General features: G+C 47.1%; 1 protein-coding gene across 3 annotated transcripts in view; it reads right to left on the bottom strand.

Moving 5' to 3' along the window:
* Positions 1 to 17,500, bottom strand: part of LOC143279695 (uncharacterized) — a 281,259-nt gene that overhangs the window by 63,628 nt on the left and 200,131 nt on the right. For all 3 annotated transcript variants that reach the window (XM_076583800.1, XM_076583799.1, XM_076583801.1), the window contains 4 exons: positions 16,184 to 16,912; positions 15,409 to 15,640; positions 11,133 to 12,954; positions 3,114 to 3,709 (listed from right to left, as the gene is read on the bottom strand). In XM_076583800.1, coding sequence (XP_076439915.1) covers positions 3,114 to 3,709; positions 11,133 to 12,954; positions 15,409 to 15,640; positions 16,184 to 16,912 — 3,379 coding nt within the window. The remainder of the gene's footprint in view (positions 1 to 3,113; positions 3,710 to 11,132; positions 12,955 to 15,408; positions 15,641 to 16,183; positions 16,913 to 17,500) is intronic.

Genomic DNA, 17,500 nt, shown 5'->3' with positions numbered 1-17,500 from the left:
AATTGATAATATGGTTCATCAGCCGTCATGATAAAATTGAAGTGCAACGTTGTGAGCACAGTATAAGCTTTAAGCTTGTTGATGCTCTTTTGTCATTCATTGCATTGTAATCATGTTGAATAATTAAAGATTATTTAATTCATAAGCAAACACACACACACACACACACACACACACACACACACACACACACACACACAATAAAAGGGGGCAACTAGTACGTGCTTACCAATCCCAAGGCCAATATTCGGGGTATTTATTCTGAACTTTGTTTGTTTTGTTGTTTTTTTGTTGTTGTTTTTTTTGTATAGTTTCTTCTTCTTTTTTTTTTTAATGCTGAGACGTGTTTTGATTGAATTCTTCTGTGATAGCCACTGTGTGAAAATAAGAAAGAAAGACAATAAGAAAAAAAAGGTAACATACAGATAGATAGATAGATAGATAGATAAATGTGTGTGTGTGTGTGTGTGTGTGTGTGTGTGTGTGTGTGTGCGTGCGTGCGTGCGTGTGTGTGTGTGTGTGTGTGTGTGTGTGTTATGGAATTTTGAAAAAAAAAAGTTTCTTAGCGGTACTTTGAAGTAAGTCTGATTGTGAAGCGACTTTGTGACAAAGCTTAAGAAACAGACAGACAGAAAGACAGAGAGAGAAAAGCACATAAACAGTGTCTGACTTTTTAAATTTATTATTCTCTATTTTGTGCCTATCACCTTTGATCCTATATACATCTTTAATATGTTTACTCATACTTTACCATCCTACTTTGTAAATGTGAGCAAACAAACAAACAAACAAAAAAATACAACGAAAAAGAAAGATAGAAAGGAAAGAAAGAAAACAAGAAAAAAGAAGGAAAAGAAAGAAACTTCTGCCAAAAAAAAAGAGAGAAGAAAATAAAACAAAATGAAGACAGCACCCAAACAACCCCGTCTCGTATAACCATCTCCACACACATCTCACCACCATCAAGAGGCGCAAATTAAAATGGTTCGGCCACGTAACAAGAGGAGAGGGGCTTGCCAAGACAGTGCTCCAGGGAACAGTCAGAGGAGGAAGGAAGAGAGGAAGACAGAAGAAGAGATGGGAAGACAACATCACAGAATGGACAGGACTGAAGCTGAGCGAGGCGGTCAAATGTGCGAAAGACAGGGATGGATGGAGAGGACTGGCTGACAGGTCATCTGTAGCGCCCCAACGGCAACCGCCATGGGGCAGCTGATGAACTGATGACACACAATAGAATAATGTCAGATATTTTCGGGGAGCCCCACGATTCATGGAAACCAGTTTCGGTTGTAGAATTAATCCGTTTCGTAGAAAGAATCATTTCCTCCCTTCCCCCTTGTAGTTTATTTATACACACTGGCCCCGTGGTGAGTCCGCTCAATAATGAATAAAATGAATGGAAAAAAACGGAAAGCACAAACGATAAGAGAGAATGGGGGGAAAAGAGAGACAGACAGACAGAGACAGAGAGTAACAGAGAGACAGAGTGACAGACAGACAGAGACAGAGAGCCAGAGAGGGAGAGAGAGAGGGGGGGAAGGGGGTTGGGAGGAAGAGAGAGAAAAGCACATAAACAGTGTCTGACTATTTTTTTTATCATTAGAAAAAGAGACAGGGAGTGACAGAGAGACAGACAGAGGCAGAGAGTAACAGAGAGACAGAGTGACAGACAGACAGAGACAGAGAGCCAGAGAGGGAGAGAGAGAGGGGGGGGGGCAGGGAGGAAGGGAGAGTGAACTAATAAAGATAGAAAGAAAGAAAGTGCACGTTCCAATAGTAATTATGGGCATATACATATTCATTAATTCATTTATTCATTCTTTCTTTAATTAATAAGCTGCACAGAATAACAACAGAATGCACAACACAACACAACACTGCACAGCACCACACTATAAAACTGCACAGTGCATTACTACATAATTCAATACAAGACAGTACAACACAGTACAGTACAATATAATACAGTACAACACAGTACAGTACAGTTCAACAGAACACAGTATTATTCACGGTGGGAAATCAAACTGTGTCTCTTGTCATTCGGATGAGACGATAAACCGAGGTCCCGAGTGCAGCACGCACTCGGCGCACGGAGAAAGAACCCACGGCAACAAAAAGGGTTGTCCTCAGGCAAAACTGAAAAAAAAAACAAAAAAAAAACCCAACGAAATCCACTCTGATAGATATGATAGTTAGTCTGGTCCGACAATGACCATCAGAACAGCAGAGAGGCAAATGCTGTCCCCAGCTATCCAGGCTAGAATTTACAGCGGAGAAATGTCTTGCCCAAGCTAACCCCCACTCTCTCGGCCAAGAAGGTTACAGGACGGTCAGCGCTGGGATGGTTGACCCAAAGGCCAACTAGCCCTGCAGCACTGAGAGCCAGTGCAATTTCGCCCCCCCCCCCCCCCCACCCCCGCCCCCCTAGCTTGAGAGTTATAATCTTTCACAAAAGACTTAAGCTGTAAATGACTTTCCATCACAGTGGAGAAACCACTAATCATACAGCTCTCTGCTGTTGGCCCAAATGTGTAATGTTATATCAATACTCTGATAGGTACACACACACACACACACACACACACACACACACACACACACACACACACACACACATTCATTCGGATGAGACGATAAACCGAGGTCCCGAGTGCAGCATGCGCTTAGCGCACGTCAAAAAACCCACGGCAACAAAAGGGTTGTTCATGGCAAAATTCTGTAGAAAAATCCACTTCGATAGGAAAAACAAATTAAACTGCATGCAGGAAAAAGTTTGAAAAAAAAAGGGTGGTGCTGTAGTGTAGCGACGCGTTCTCCCTGAGGAGAGCAGCCCGAATTTCACACAGATAAATCTGTTGTGATAAAAATAAATACAAATACACACACACACACACACACACACACACACACAAACACACACACACACACACACACACACACACACACACATCCTGGTGTAGGGTTATGCTGCTGGTCAGGCTTCTGCTTAGTAATAGCAGATGTGGTGTAGCGTTAATGTGGATTTGTCCTGAAACGCGGTAGTGACGCCTCCTTTGAGCAAATTCATTTGAAACTGAAAACATGAAAACTGAAAACTGAAAACTCACCATGACAGCAGCGCTGGGGGACAGCACGGGGTCTTGCCCTATTCCACTGTCGGGCGACATGTCCGCGCTGGCGACGCTGACATACTGCGGGTACCCGTTAGTGTTGTTGTTGCTGGTGGTGGTGGTGGTGGTGGTGGTGGCGGTGCTCCGGTACGGGTACTGCTCATGCAAAGGACCATGCTGATGCTGTAGTTGCTGCTGATGATGAGGATGATGTTGCTGCTGCTGCTGCTGATGCTGATGCTGCACGTAGCGCGTGGCGTTTTTCTCGCTGTCCAAATCCAGAAGGGTCTCTTCCACTGGACCGCTCTCAGGGTGGTGGTGGTGGTTGTTGTCGGGGTTGGTGGTGTAGATGTAGAGGTTGTCGTTGGGGTTGTAGTAGCCGTTGGTGAGGTCTTGGTGCTGTTGTTGTGGTTGTGGTTGCTGTTGCTGTTGATGCTGCTGCTGCTGTTGCTGTGGTTGTTGTTGCTGCTGCTGCTGCTGCTGCTGCTGCTGCTGCTGCTGCTGGGGATGGTGATGGGGATGGGTGGGTGGAGGCTGCCCCATGTCAACAGGCTGCAGAAGATGCAGAAACTGAGGCTGCACGAGGAAAGACTCTGGAAAAGGAAGGAAGAAAAAACAAACAAATAACATGCAAAATAGAAATAGAAAACACGATGCAGACACAAGGATGGAGTCACTGTGCATGAGGACCACACACACACACACACACACACACACACACACACACACACACAGAGAGAGAGAGAGAGAGAGAGAGAGAGAGAGAGAGAGACTCTGGAAAAGGACGGAAGAAAAAAACAAAACAAATAACATGCAAGACAGAAAGAGAAAACACGATGCAGACACAAGGATGGAAATACTCTGTGAAGGGAGGAGAGAATAAAAGGAATGAAACTGGGGGGGGACTCTGGAAGAGAAAAATAAAGGAAAACGTAACGTGCAAAATAGAAATAGAAAACACGATGCAGATACAAGGACCACACACACACACACACACACACACACACACACACACACACACACACACACACACACAGAATGGAAACACTCTGCAAGAAAAAGAGGAAACAAGAATGGAAAATACTCTGTAAGACAAAGAGGCAGCCAGAAATGAAATACTCCGAAACGGAGATAAAGTGCACAAGAATGAAAATGCACTTCAACTTCAAGAGAAACGAACGAACGAAGTTTTTTTAACGAACGAAGATTTTTTTTTATTGAGGGAAGTGGAATAAGCATACATGTGCTTTTTTTCATCCAGCCCTCAGGGCAAATGGAAAATGAAAATGACGAATCAAAACATCTACAAAGTAGCTAAGAGATGAAGAAATAAGGACATGACATTCACATACACATTTAAACATGCACATCTACATAATCCTGATACAAACATCATGTTATGAAGGAAAAAGATCAACCCCAACCCCTCCAAAAAGACAAAAGAAACACACAGACCCTCCCAAGCCCCCCTCGTCCCCCCCCCCTCCGAGAGAGAGTGAGGGGGGTGGAGGGAGAAAGAGAGACATGGAGACAGACAGAGAAACGTAATTGGACAAATTTCATTTAAAGATGGTAGTAGAACAGGCATAATCATTTCTTGATATGTAAACCTCTTGGGGGAAGAGAACAATGAACAATGAACAAATGAACAAATGTTTTATTGAGGGTAACTGGATAAGCTGGAAGCTTCTTTACACCATGCCCTCCCTCACGCACAAACACACACACACACTCACACGCACAAAAGAAAGAGATAACGAGCTATATGCACAGCAATGGAAACAGTCTGCAAGAAACGCGACGAGGATACGAGACACAGACATACCCCTCAAGAGAGAGAGATTCAAGATTCAAAAACTTTATCACTTAAGGATAAAGATTTTAGGCATCGCCTAATCTTCCAATCTCTGTCCTTGTGACAACAATAACAACATTATTAACGATAACGATAACGACACAACAATTGAAAGAGAAAATAAGACAACGGCACAAGTCTGGAAAATACTCTGCAAGAGCAACAGAAAACAAGACATGGACATTATTTACGACTGTTTTCTTTTGCTGTAGTCCCTGTTTAGGGCGAGTGCCAAATGTAATAAAAGGCACATTCCTTGCTAATCTGATTGCTAAATACCTTCCTAGGTATTTAGGCTTCCTAGGCGTGTGTGCCTGTGTGTATGTGTGTGTGTGTGTGTGTTTTGTGCATTTCCTTACCTGATTTCCACGTTCACAATAAAGGCAGATTATTTCAGTCTTCAAAGTAATCCCCTTTTCCCGCCCCGCCTTTTTCCGTCCTCTTTAATATGAAACTTAAGACCAGAACGAAGACTTTTTTTTGTAACGTAGTCTTTAGCTGTAAAACGTTTTTTTCCCGTAACATTCGTCGCGGCAAACGGTTCCCCTTTTTCCTCGAGAAAAAAACTAAAGGAGAAGAAAAAGCAAGAACCCTACCGACAAACGTTTCTTGTCAAGAAAGTGAGTGTGTGTGTGTGTGTGTGTGTGTGTGTGTGTGTGTGTGTGTGTGTGTGTGTGTGTGTGTGTGTGTACGTGCGTGCGTGCGTGCGTGCGTGTGTGTGTGGAGAGAGGATGAGGTATGTGTATGTATGCATGTCTACACTGTGGGAGCAACGGAATATTGGAACGTGCGGGTGTGCAGATATATATTTGCATATATGTGTGTGCGTTTGGGGGTGGGGGATATGGGCGTATGTGTGTGTGTGCTTGTACAAGTAAGTGTGTGTGTGTGTGTGTGTGTGAGTGTGTGTGTGTGTGTGTGTGTGTGTGTGTGTGTGTGTGCCGAGGAGGCTGCTATACGTAGCCTAGAAATGAGTGTGTGGAGGACGGGGAGGGTGGGGGTGCAGGGTAGTGTGTGTGTGTGTGTGTGTGTGTGTGTGTGTGTGTGTGTGTGTGTGTGTGTGTGTTGGGGCTCATGTACGTTTAATGTTATTTGATTGTGCTTTCATACCTGTGAAACTGTATGTTTGTTGCATATCTGTTATGCATGTGTGTGTGTGTGTGTGTGTGTGTGTGTGTGTGTGTGTGAATGCGTGTCTGCATGTTTTACATTTATTTGCTTATTTATTATCATTGTTGTCTTTTTGTGTGCGCTTAGATTTGACTTCATCAAGATTTTGCGCCTTATAAATAAATAGTAGTAGTAGCAGTATTTTTATGTATCTATCTTTTTTTAAATTTATTTTTTTTATTTACTTTTTTCTCAAGGCCTGACTAAACGCGTTGGGTTACGCTGCTGGTCAGGCATCTGCTTGGCAGATGTGGTGTAGGGTATATGGATTTGACAGAACGCAGTGACGCCTCCTTGAGCTACTGAAACTGATATTGATACTTCTTGTCAGGAAGGTCGCAGGCAACAGTTTGTAACCCTCTGCAGACAGCAAAATCAGAACGCTTTTTAATTAAGGTACCTGTGTGTAGGACCATGGCTAAACTTCTAGTTTTCACACAATGTCTCTGAATGACAGGGGGTTTCTTTCTGTGTCAATTAAAACAGCTGCGTTTAAAATGATGTAACGTGTTTGAACTGGAGTACTGATTTGAAATATTTCAAAATACGGAAATAATTCTTTTTTTTTTTAAATAAAAAAACAAAAAAAACTCTAGGTTTTATTATCACAGATAAGGCAACATCCAAATAGAAGCACTGTGTCTGCAATATATGTATGTTTGATATACTGATTTGGAAAAAAAAAGAAGCTTTTAACCCTTGATTGCCTAGCCTTTGTAAAAATGAAATCAGCGTGGCAAGTTATATCAGCGCACATACTATTTTTTGTGTGTTCTGAAGCACTATCATTGACTTTACAAAACAAAAGTAGTGACCCCAACAGAGAAAGAAGTCCTATTACAGAATGGTGAACCAACATCCGGACGTGTCAACTCTGTCCTATCTCAGTGAGGTGACAGCCCCTCATTAACGAGCACACTGGTCAGCAGCAACAGCAGTCGAGGGGTTAAAAAAAATTATCCCAAGGAAAGACATAGACATTTTGGAACGCAGCACACCAGAACCCGTGGTCTCCACCTCTTGCATATCGTTACAACGTTGTATTGCAAATACCACAAGAGAGGCAAGGCCTTCAAGACTCACTTGTGACTGAGAGTAAAACACACAAGCTTTTTATGTATTGAGTATAATTTCAATATGTAGTGTTTAAGATGAGAAAGATCAGTTTAAAGCAAATTAAGTCCCCTAGAATTAATTACAGAGTAATTTCCCTTTTTTACTATCTGCACCAAAACGTTTCCAAAATAAATAAAACTTCCATGCTTAGCAAAAGAAGTTCCTGTTTGAACCAAAAAAAAATGATAATAATGACTGCTCTTGTTGTTGGGTCAGAATATCAGATCAAAGATCCAAGTTTAGAGAATACAAAAAAAAATATAAATATAACAGTAAATGCAGTTTGCATATAATTAGGCTTCATTATTTATTTTTTTTGTGCCCATCCCATAGGTGCAATATTGTTTTAAACACGATGACTGGAAAGAACTGAATTTTTCCTATTTTTATGCCTAATTTGGTGTCACCTGACAAAGTATTTGCAGAGAAAATGTCAATGTTAAAGTTTACCACGGACACACAGACACAGACACACACAGACACACACACGCACACAACCGAACACCGGGTTAAAACATAGACTCACTTTGTTTACACAAGTGAGTCAAAAATTATGGAGCGAGTTTTTAATCCTGCTACGGAGGAAGGTGACAGAATGGTTAAGACTACTTCTCGACCACTGTATAGTGGTCCGCGAGGGATCTGGGTTCGAATCTCGCTCTCACCCTTTCTCTCACGTTTGACTGGAAAAGCCAAACCGTGCGTCTGGTCACCCGGATGAGATGATAATATAACAAGTTCCCGTGTGCAGCACGCACTAAGCGCACTGCAAAAGAACCCATGGCAACCAAAGGCTTGTCCTCTGGCAAAACTATGTAAAAGAATTCCACTCTAATAGGTACACTTCTTCTGCGTTCACTCCTATGCACACGAATGGGCTTTTACGTGTATGACCGTTTTTACCCCGTCATGTAGGCAGCCATACTCCGTTTTCGGTGGTGTACATGCTGGGTATGTTCTTGTTTCCATAACCCACCGAACGCTGACATGGATTACAGGATCTTTAACGTGCGTATTTGATCTTCTGCTTGCATATACACACGGAGGGGGTTCAGGCACTAGCAGATCTGCACACATGTTGACCTGGGAGATCGTAAAAATCTCCACCCTTTACCCACCAGGCGCCGTCACCGTGATTCGAACCCGGGACCCTCAGATTGACAGTCCAACGCTTTAACCACTCGGCTATTGCGCCCGTCAATAGGTACACTAATATGTATGCACTCAAAGCCGGACTAATCACGCTGGGTTCTGCTGCTGTCCGGAATCTGTCTAGCGTACGGGGGTGTAGCGTATATGGAGTTGTCCAAACGCAATGACGCCTCCTTGAGAAATTGAAACTGGAGCGTCGGCTTTAGCAATGTAGCATGCAATGGGAGCGGAATGAAGCTGCTACGGTGGGGATGGGAAAACAAACAGGAAGAAAGTCGATGGCTTCCAGTATGAACAAATATAAAATATAAACAAGAGAGGCAAGGCCTTCATGACTCACTTGTGATACACTTAGAAAGAAAATCCAAGCTTTTTTATGTATTGAGCAGAATTTCAAAATGTAATGTTTAAGATGAGAAAGATCAGTTTAAAACAAATTAAGTCCCCTAGAATTAATTACAGAGTAATTTCCCTTTTTTTACTATCTGCACCAAAACGTTTCCAAAATAAATAAAACTTCCATGCTTAGCAAAAGAAGTTCCTGTTTGAACAAAAAAAATGATAATAATGACTGCTCTTGTTGTTGGGTCAGAATATCAGGTCGAAGTGCCAAGTTTAGAGAATACAAAAAATATAAATATAACAGTAAATGCAGTTTGCATATAATTAGGCTTCATTTATTATATTTTTGTGCCCACCCCAGAGGTGCAATATTGTTTTAAACAAGCTGACTGGAAAGAACTGAATTTTTCCTATTTTTATGCCTAATTTGCTGTCAACTGACAAAGTATTTGCAGAGAAAATGTTAATGTTAAAGTTTACAACGTACACACAGACACACACACACACACACACACAGACAACCGAACACCGGGTTAAAACATAGACTCACTTTGTTTACACAAGTGAGTCAGAAAGCAAGGGGGAAAAAAAAGCAGGTTCTCTCATGATGTCGTCTTACCGATACGTGTTTTCACACCATCTTCCGATCCGACGCACAACAACCGTACCATCCATCCCCGAACAAACCACAGAACCACTTCCAGAGTTCTTCATGAGCACGACGAACAGTAAAAGAGTCCATCATCCGAAACTGCCCCCCCCCCCCCCCCCCCACCCCCCACTTTTAACAAGAGTTACTCCATCAATGTCGCCCTTTGCAATCAGGTACGGGGCTATGCACAACCATTGTTGAACTGGACTTATCCTCACTGTAATTTTGTTGTTTTAACAAACACAGTTCTGGATCTTGCTCTAAAAAAAAAAAAGTAAAATCCCCTCAAATTTGTCATTCTATCTCTTTTTCGCTCTCTCCAACACTCAGTCCATCTCTCTTGGTTGCTTGTCGCGTCCAGTCTTCCAAGCCAAGTGGAGGGACGTATAATTTAAACTCGAGTTTCAAGGTATGTGGATGTAGAGTCTTGCTTTAATAAATGTACCACGTTTCTTGGTGGATAGGCGTTAGTGTTACTGGCAGATTAGTCGGACAGGCAGCGTTGACAAAAACTCGGGAGATAATCTTAAAACTAAGGGATGGGGGGTGTTGGGGGCCGGGGGGATGTGGGGGCAGGGGGCGGGAGTGGAGGGGTGTGTGGTGGGGGTTAGGGGAATGTTTGGAGGTTTCTGTACATTTAGTCTTACACGTTCTTCTCTTTCTGTTGGTGATTGATATGGTCTTTGGTCTTATCGCGAGACACGATTTGCAAGAAACACACGCGGTGCACACGCGATCGTGTGTATGAGAGAGAGAGAGAGAGAGAGAGAGAGAGAGAGAGAGAGAGAGAGAATGAATGAATGAATCTTTATTTTCCAACGGTGAAGATATTAGCACTTTGGCCGACTTACACATCTGCCGTTGTTCTAAGAGACACACAAACATGTACGCATATAAATGTAGTTATACTCAATACTTAATACATGTATAATGTACGAGTATAACACAGCGTCAAACTGAGAGACACAACATCGCAAGACGGAGAGAGAGAGAGAGAGAGAGAGAGAGAGAGAGAGAGAGAGAGAGACGGACCGAGGTACAGACAGATACATAAAGTATAGAGTCAGAGCGACAGAGAGACCTACACACACACACACACACACACACACACACACACACACACACACACACACACAAAGAGAGAGAGAGAGAGAGCACAGTAAAGATGTTTGACAGAAACAAACAGCCACACGTCAGAGACATCCTCACAGCTTGAAAAACACGAGTCACACAGATTCAGAGAACCATTCTCACCTGAAGTCCTTCAGACGAAACAAGAGCAAAGACGTGAGTGAGAAAGACAGACCCGACAGACAGACAGACAGACAGACAGTCAGACACGGTAACAGGGTCACACAGACAGACAAAACGGAGTGAGGCTGCCAATATAGTGGGTAAAAATGGTCATACACGTAAAAGAGAGAGTGGGGATGTAACTTGGGCAAGACACTCTCCACTTTTATCAAATTACAGCCCAAATAGTCGGAACAGCAGTTGCCTCCTCTGCTGTTCTGATGGTCATAGTCGGACACGACTGACTATCATATATATATATATATATATATATATATATATATATATATATATATATATATATATATATATACACGTAAAAGCCCACTTGTGTACATACGAGTGAACGTGGGAATTAGGGAGTTGCAGTCCATGAACGAAGAAGAAGAAGACAGACAGACACACAGACACACACACAGACACACAGGCCCCTCACCTGAACTCATCTGCGAGAAGATCTCCGCCTCGGACAGCATCCCCTGCGGCTCTCGCCCGTCCACGGTTGCCATGGAGATGAGGCCAGGGTGACCTTCACCGGTCACGACCCCACCGGATGCCATGGGGATGGAGTTGTAGAGCACCTGCAGGGAAGCCTCGGCGGCGGTGTAGGGAGGGGGATAGCAGGCGTCGTACTCCGGGAACTGGTCCTCCTGCTTGATGTTGGCGGGGAGCATCTCGTGGAACTTGCCCATGGCGGCCAGGTCGTCCTCTGGTAGGTTCAGGTAGGTCGTCAGAGGCTGCTCTGGGGAGGAGGGGGATGGGTGATGCTGCTGCTGTTGTTGCTGTTGCTGGACTTTGAGATGATTCTGCTGCTGCTGGTGGTGGTGGTGGTGAAGTTGCTGCTGTTGCTGTTGTTGTGGATGGAGCTGGTAGGGATGTGTATAAGATACCGGGAGAGCTTCTGGATGCTGCTGTATTTCTCCTTGGTCATTCCTCTGCTGCTGATGCTGCTGCTGCTGATGATGATGATGCTGATGTTGATGTTGTTGTTGTTGTTGCTGCTGATGAGGATGATCAGGCGTCTGGATCATCGCCGTCTGCGCGATCCTCTGCTTCAGTTTGTCTTTGGTGGTCTGCTTGACGGCTTCGGCGCCGTCTGGAATCACCGTCTGAGCCCCGACAGAGTTCACGGGATGAGCTGCTGTGTGGTGATGAGGCACCACCACCGCGGCCTGAGCCAGCGGCAGCAGCAGCACAGAACCGGGGGACACGGAGGAGGAGGAGGACGGCGAGGGAAGAGCGGTGGAAGAGACGCCGACGCTGGACGTCAACACATCCTCCGGAATTCCAGCGACGGCGGCGGACACTTCCCGTGGCAGCATGGAGGGGGATGACGATGGGCAGGGCGTGGCGGAGGGGGCGGAGGTGGAGGAGGACACGGGGGAGGGGGGACGCAGGAGCATGGAAGAAGACCCCGCTGAGGACGGGGCAGCCGCGGGCAGCGCCGCCGGGGAGGTGGAGGTGATGAGGGTGGGGGCGGAAGCGGGGACGGAGTGACGACGCTTGCCGGCCTTGCTCCCCGCCTTCGCTCCCCTCGTCGCCTTCTGACCCCCTCCTCCCCCTCCCCCTCCTCCTCCTCCTCGTGTGGCGCGAGGCTGCCCGCCTTTCGGCCCCCGACCTTTCCCGCGCGCGGCAGAGGGCTTGGCAGGAGCCACGGCAGTAGCAGAAGAGTCCGGTGACGGGCTGCTGTTGGTGGTGGTGTTGGGAGCGGCGGAGATGCGCAAGGTAGGCTGGGAGGAAGAGGAAATGACGCAACGGCCGGGCGGGGCCGCGAGCCCGGAAGAGGAACAGGAGGAGGACGAGAGGATGGCTGCCCCGCTGACGACCGCCTGGTCACAGGGGGCCTGGGGGGTGACCCTCCCAACTCTGTCTCCCCGCCTCGCGGGGCCTCCCCTGATCGCCACGCTCTGCTGCCCACCTCCCAGCATCTCCTCCCCGCCCTCCACACACTCCCTGACCAGAGCTTCGGAGGAGGAGCAGAAGGGGTCGTCGTGGTCAAAGCCGTGCTCGGACAGCAGCGACAGATGGCTCGTGTCCCCAAGGGTCAAGTCTCTCTCCGACAGGCTCGTGCAAGGCTCGCTCTCGCTCCGCCTCAGAGCTCTGACAGACAGGCTGTCGTTAGGGGTCGGTTGGTGGTGGTGGTGGGGGTGGGGGTGGTGGGGGTGGTCGGGGTTAAGACGTCTGGCGGCTCCTCTGGTGACGATGCGGGGGGTTGTCGTGGTGATGGTGGTGGCTGTTTTGTGAAGAGGGGCGGCGGCCTGCGGCGAAGGAAGAATGTATGTTATCATTGTAATCGTCATCATCATCATCAGCATCATCATCATACACTCTGACGACAGCAGGTTATCATTTCAATCGTAGTCCACGTCAAGTAACCGACAGTCTGTCTGACAGTCTGGATGGGTAGTATAGGTGGGGTGCATAATCATGTGGTTATGGGAGGAGAAGGAGGGAGGGAAACAGGACGTGGGGAGGGAGGGAGGAAGGAAGGAAGAAAAGGATGCTGATGAGGAGGGGGGGGGGAGAGAGCTTTCCAAAATGGGTCCTGTTTCATGACGACTAGTGCTTCAGGTGTATCTATTGGAAAGAAGAAGAAGAAGAAGAACAAGGTAAAAAAAAAGAAGAACAAGGAGGAGAAGGAGGAGGAAGAGAAGTAAAAGAAGGAGAAGAAGGAGAAGAACAAACGCAACAAAAAACAGCAGCAACAACAACAGAACAAACAGAACAAGAACAATGATTTTGCTGCCAGTTTTGGGGTTTTCTTTTTTGTTTGTTTGTTTGTTTTTTGTCTGTTTGGGGTGGGGTTTTTTGTTTGTTTTTTTTTCGTTCGATGTTGTGGAGTTGCATTTTGTTATAATAGAGACTGCATGTAACACCGGTGTAGTATCCCAGATTGTCCCAAACCTGGAAACGTCCCCGCCGGACAATTTGACTACTGGGAATGTGACCCGGGGACTTCTTTCTCACCGCTCACAATGTCCCGCGCGGCCATTTTCAGCGGCCAGAATGTCCCCTTCTTGCGTTTTTAATTCTTGTTCTGAAATGCACCCCCCCACACACACACACACACACACACCCGCCCCCTCTCCCCCTGCCCCCAAACACTGAAAATGGCTAAAACACAAGAAGTGGACTACTTTGGCCGCTGAAAATGTCCGCATAGGACATTATGAAGGGTGAGAAAGTCCCCGAGGGACATTTCCAGGGGTCAAATTATCCCTCGGGGACGTTTCTGGGGGGGGGGGACAATCTGGGGTACTACACCGGCCGCGGTCTTTTTTCTCTTTCTGTGCTGAAAACTTTTTCTCATAACTTCCCGACAGTGTCTCTTCACAGCTCACGTCTTTTTTGTCTTTTCTTCTTCTTCTTCTTCTTCTCCCATGATACTACTACTACTACTACGACTACCACCATTACCACCACCACTACTACTACTACTACTACGACTACGACTACCACCATTACCACTACCACCACCACTACTACTACGACGACCACCACCACCACCACCACCACTCCGACAACAACTACTGCTACTGCTGCTACTACTTATATAGCGCAACGCAACTCCATAAACGCAGCCTCTAACAAAGCAAACGAAATACTAAGCGAAACAAATATGTGAGACCGACTCTAAATTCACACACAACATTGGGTAGCAGCGAGTCACCCCACACACCCACCCCCCACTACCCCCCTTTTTTTCTCCGGAGGGGTGGGTGGAGGGGAAGGAAGAGGGGTCGCGCGGGGGGTGGGAGGTAGGGGGTGGGGGGTGTGCTGGAAGGTGGAAGGAGGGGGCGCCGGAGGGTAGTCATACTGAAAACCACGTTTCCAAAACCGTCACTCATTGTTTTGTTTTTACGTTTATAGGGAAGCTTTTCAGTTCATCAAAAGCTTTTCAACGGAAGGACAACAAACACGAGAAGAGAAGAACGTGGAAGAGGAAGCCCAAACTATAAAAGATAGTAAAGAAAGAAAGAAAGAAAGAAAGATAGAAAGAAAGAAAGAAAGAAACAGCCCGCCAGCACCGGATTCTTGCAAGGACTATCAAACAAAAAGGCAACGGGCATAAAAAAAAAAAAAATAATAAAAAGAAGAAGGAAAATCAGGCAATAAACTTAGCAGAGCAAGGCAGCTGGCTTTTGCTGGACTATGACTGTGACGTCAATGCTTACTCCCAAACGAGACTGCAGCCATAATCCGGGCCCTCTACTGGACTCACTGGAACGAAAACCAAAAGAGGAAAACGAGACGAGATTTACATATGGCGAAGGTCCTTTTAGTACACCGCCTGGGTCAATGCCTCAAAGAATTCCCAACGATAATGGCCGTTCTTTTCTTCACACATAATATACGTTTTGGTTTGGTTTTGCTGCTGAGAGCCAAAGAAAAGTAACTTCTTTTTTTTCAGTTCCGAAATGAAGACACAGAATCTGAATTTTTTTTTTTTTTTTTTTTTTTTTTTTTTTTTTTTGTGCTGATCCAGCGAAGAGTCGATGACCCTATATGACACGCAGAAAAAACCTCATGATGTCTGTGGCTGTGGCTACTCAAAACATTTAAGAAGAGAGAGAGAGAGACAAAGACACAGACAGACAAATGGACAGACAAAGACAGTGAACAGAGACAGAGACAGATGATGAAAGGAACAACAAGACAAGACATAACTAGATTCTCTATTTCCACGATTTGAAAGAAAAAAAAAAACTCACCCTGGTCCCTTCCGGTTTGATCTTCACCGCCAAGGAAGCGGAAGTCACGTCATCAAGCTCCACCGCCGGATCCGGAAACGGCTCGACCACTTCCGGGCACGTGATCTCCGCCTCGTCTTCGGGCAGCATGGGGCCGAACAGCTCGCTGCTCTGGGGGTCCAGCAGGTAGTAGTCGGTGTTGGCGGTGTTGGTGGATGCCACTGAGGTCTCCTTTGTCTTGTCATCCCCAGGCCTGTGTGTGGATACACGGTGATGTAGAGATGGTGACTGGCTTGAGGGGAAATGAGACACACACACAGAGACAGAGAGAGAGACAGGGAGACACACACGCACACAGAGTGTGTGTATGGGGGAGGATGCGTATGGGGGGGGGGGAGGGAGGGAGAGATGGGTGGGAGGGAAGGGGAGGGGAATGAAGAGGAGGGGAGAGAAGGAAGGAGAGAAAGAGCTTAGAACGAGGGGATGGGTAAGGGGGAGGGAGGGAGAGATGGGTGGAAGGGAGGGGGAGGGGGAGAAGGAAAGAGAGAAAGAGCTTAGAACGAGGGGAGAGAGAGAGGGGGGGACGGGTAAGGGGGAGGGAGGGAGAGATGGGTGGACACTCGACCATCCCACTCACCCAGAAAACCAAACCAACCACAGCAACCAATCCATCCAACCAACCAACCAAACCAAACCAACCAACCAACCAACCAAACCAACCAAACCACACCACACCACACCAACCAACCAACCAACCAAAACACCTAACCAACCAACCAGCCAAACCAACACTCACCCAGACTCCTCAGCAAGCGGCAAAGGGAAGTCAGAGACAACGACAGAGGACGACGACGACACCACGCCATCGCAGCCACCCTCGCCAGCACTGGAAGAAACAGAACCAGAAGCAGCACCAGCAGCATCACCACCACCACCACCAGTAGCAGTAGAGGAAGGCGGGGGAGGAGAGGAGGTGGAGGAGGAGGTGGTGGAGGAGGAGGAGGCCCCCCCTTCCTGACCGAAGACGTCCCGGATCCGGCCCCCGTGCTTGTTCCAGGCCTGCAGGTTCATGTACTCGTGCAGGAGGGCCTCCCGCTGGGCGTCCTGCTGGGCCTCGCCGTTAATGGCGATGGCCGCGCGGGTCAGGGGGTGCCCGAAGAACCCCTCCTTGTCGTCCGGGGGCCCGTCCAGCTCCCCAGCCAACTTCAGGAGAGGAGGGAGGGGAGGGGAGCCTGTGGAGGGATCCAGGGCTACGGTGGTGGTGGTGGTGGCAGCCGAGGATGTTGTGTTCGTCGTCGTCGTCGGGGATGATGACATGATGGTGGAGGAGGAGGAGGAGGAGGTGGGGGAGACTGCTGCTCCTGTGACGGGGGGAGGATGGGCTGGGAGGAGTGTGTGGGGAGGGGAGAGCCGGGCTGCCGTTGGTTCCAGACTTCCTCCTCCTCCGACGTCGCCTCCGCCTTCGACTCCTCCCCCGCCTCCCTTGCCCTCATCGCCCTCGTCGGGGTCCTTGAAAGGCTCCTCCCTGCACAGGCAATGACGGCAGCATGAACAGACGTGGGCAGTTATGAACAATCGTGAGCAGTTATGAACAGTCGTGGGTATGGGTAGTGGTGGCTAGTTATGAACAGTCGTGGGCAGTTATGAACAGGCAGTTATGAACAATCGTGAGCAGTTATGAACAGTCGTGGGTAGTGATGGGCAGTTATGAACGGTCGTGGGCAGTTATGAACAGGCAGTTATGAACAGTCGTGGTTAGTGATGGGCGGTTATGAACGGTCGTGGGCAGTTATGAACAGGCAGTTATGAACAGTCGTGGGCAATTATGAACAGTCGTGGGTAGTTATGGGCAGTTATGAACAATCTCGGGTGGTGATGAACAGTTGTGGGTAGTTATGAACAATCGTGGGCAGTTATGAACAGACGTGGGCAGTTATGAACAGTTGTGGGTAGTGGTGGGCAGTTATGAACAGTCGTGGGCAGTTATGAACAATTGTGGGTAGTGCTGGGCAGTTATGAACAGTTGTGGGCAGTTATGAACAGTTGTGGGTAGTGGTGGGCAGTTATGAACAGTCGTGGGCAGTTATGAACAGTTGTGGGTAGTGCTGGGCAG

This window comes from Babylonia areolata, chromosome 3 (genome assembly GCF_041734735.1).
Source record: "Babylonia areolata isolate BAREFJ2019XMU chromosome 3, ASM4173473v1, whole genome shotgun sequence".
NCBI lineage: Eukaryota > Metazoa > Mollusca > Gastropoda > Neogastropoda > Buccinidae > Babylonia > Babylonia areolata.
The sequence above is the reverse complement of the archived record's forward strand: the minus strand, read 5'-3'. Positions and strand labels throughout refer to the sequence as shown.